The sequence below is a fragment of the Bidens hawaiensis genome, unplaced genomic scaffold (genome assembly GCF_021521415.1).
Source record: "Bidens hawaiensis isolate Kalapana, Puna unplaced genomic scaffold, B.hawaiensis_p1.1 tig00019669_1, whole genome shotgun sequence".
Lineage (NCBI taxonomy): Eukaryota > Viridiplantae > Streptophyta > Magnoliopsida > Asterales > Asteraceae > Bidens > Bidens hawaiensis.
In genome coordinates this window covers 140,846-143,521 of record NW_027492985.1, presented here as the reverse complement: position 1 = coordinate 143,521, position 2,676 = coordinate 140,846, and the positions used below count along the sequence as shown (strand labels likewise).

General features: G+C 32.7%; 1 protein-coding gene across 1 annotated transcript; it reads left to right on the top strand.

Annotated features, from left to right (window-relative positions):
• Positions 1-543: 543 nt before the first annotated feature.
• On the top strand, positions 544-1,727 carry LOC143558889 (uncharacterized). The gene is made up of 4 exons (XM_077047637.1): positions 544-758; positions 840-1,061; positions 1,142-1,301; positions 1,392-1,727. The coding sequence occupies exons 1-4, from the start codon at positions 544-546 to the stop codon at positions 1,725-1,727; spliced, it is 933 nt and encodes a 310-aa protein (XP_076903752.1).
• The last annotated feature ends 949 nt before the right edge of the window (positions 1,728-2,676 follow it).

Genomic DNA, 2,676 nt, shown 5'->3' with positions numbered 1-2,676 from the left:
TGAATGTTTGCAATGGCCCGTGCTTAATTATCAATCCCCACTCGCGCGCGCCCGGCTGTTTCCGCCGCTCAGGGCCGGGTGTGACACCAGTCCACACACTTGCTTGCATTATATAATTACTCAAGATCATCCAAATCTAGATGCAAGCTTGATCTCTCAAGAAATCCAACATCTAATAAAAGAACAACCTTCTACCACTATTGCTACTTTGAAAGCCGAAATAATTGATAAGTTGGGTTATACTAATACTCCTACATACAAGAAGGTTTGGGTAGGAAAACAGAAGGCAATCGAACAAGATTTTGGAAACCGGGAAGAATCTTATATTGTTTTACCTAAGTTTTAAAATGCACTACGAACGTTTAATCCAGGGACCATGGTTGAATGGTGCATTTTGAGAGAGGCTAGTGATGATCAGGTGGAATTAAGACGTGTTTTTAGGCATTTTCTCCTTCTATCAAGGGATTCAATCATTGTCGACCCGTGATTAGCATTGATGCCACACATTTGTATGGTAAATATAAAGGTAAGATGATGATTCCAATGGGAGTTGATGGGAATAATCTGATATTACCCCTTGCGTTTGCCATTGTTGAAAATGAATCGTACGCTAGCTGGAGTTGGTTTCTTGATAATGTCAAGAAACATGTGGTGAAAGACAGGGAAGGGATATGTCTAATATCGGATCGTCATGCTAGTATCCTAAAGGATGTTAATGAGCCGGGATCTCCTTGGTTGGAACCACGTGGATTTCACAGGTATTTCTTGTTAATTCTTTTGTTATATTTCATTGTATTGATTTTCCAAACTAACACTTTAGACAATAGGTATTGCTTAAGGCATTTCATTAACAACTTTAATAATAAGTATCGCAACTCACAACTAAAAGCTTTAGCTTACTGTGCCGGGAGTCAGAATCAAGTTCGAAAGTTTCACTCCATCATGGATGAAATAGGGAAAATAAATCCGCAAGCTCATCAATGGCTTGAGGTACACACACTTGATAAATGGACACTTTCACATGATGGTGGAAAGAAATATTGGCTACTTACTACTAATTTGTAATGGACACTTCAACAACATACTTAAAGGTGCTCGTTTTTTTACCAATTACGGCTTGTGTTCAACTTACATTTTATAGGCTTGTCCACTACTTTGATGTGAGACGTCCTTTGGGATCTAGTGCTCAAATTGACGGGGATGTGTATACTCCTCATGTTGTTGAAAAACAACCAGCTTTGACGTCAAAATCCAGTGCACATTCTTCGAAATCTTTTAACTGGAAGAAAAGAATATATGAGGTGTATATCTCAAAAAGGGAAAAATGTCCAATTAGTTAATTTGCAACAAAAATCTTGCACATGTGGTAAGTGGGAGATATTTAAATTTAGGTGTTCTCATGTTTTGAGTGTTGTGCCAAACTTTATTTAAACTCTTGGCAATATGTTGATAAATGTTACTCGATCATTGATTATTGTGATTGGTCATCTGAGTTTTCACCACTTCCTCATGAAGCATATTGGCCACAACCATCATTTACTGTAAAGTTACTCCCAAATACAGATTTAAAACGAGAAAAAAGGGGTCATCCTCGCTCAACAAGATTAAGGAATGGAATTGATATTAAAAAGGGGAAAAAGACTGTGCTTTGTGGAATTTGCAGACAACCTGGCCATAACCATGCAACTTTTTCCTTCAAGCCTAGAAGAATAGATGGTGATCACTAAGGTTGGTTGAATTTATGTGGCATGTTATCTTTTTAATTTGTTAGATTTTGAGTTCAGTAGTGACTATTTGACATTGTTATAATCATTTATATTCAGTAGTGACACTGTTATTTATTTGGCATCTTTATGTTTGTATTTGTTAATGAAACCGGTAGCTGGGGGGCTAAAGTTTTGATGTTCAAAGTATTTTTTTTTTGTTTTCTGTTTTGTTATAAATTAATATTGGATGGTTCATATAATTCAATAAAAGAATACAACACTAATTAATTAATTAATTAATTGATGCATATATATATATATATATATATATATATATATATATATATATGGGTTTAAGTTCAAGAAAGAAATGAAATTACTGCGAGAAATGAATATTAGCCACTAGTTTTATTTTAGGTTTTAAAAGTTAAAATATAAATGAAAAAGATATAAATGCAACAATAAATACACACTATCTCTCCTAAGAATACAACTAATATAACCATAATAAATCTGTATCTAATTAATATATCTATATAATTTAACTAAAATAATTAAAAAGATAAAAACATTAATTTAGTTTTCATAAATAATAAAAAAATGTCATACAAATGTGTCCATTAATTAAACAATAAATATACAACCTACACAAAATTATATAACCTACACTTGTTTTGAGCAATAAAAACGTACAATATACAAAAAAACATACAACTTACATATTAAATTCGCATCAACAATTATATAAACTACACAAATATACACATATCCTACACGTGTGTAGGTTATATGTTTTTCGTGTGTAGGTTATGTTTTCTTATTCTTAGAACAAGTGTGGGTTATATGTTATTGTGTAGGTTGTATATTTCACATTTAATGCAAACATATGTAAGATAAGTTTTTGTATTATTCATCACATTGTAACTACGTGTTGATAGATATTGATAAGTTTAGTTGGAAGAAATTGGTT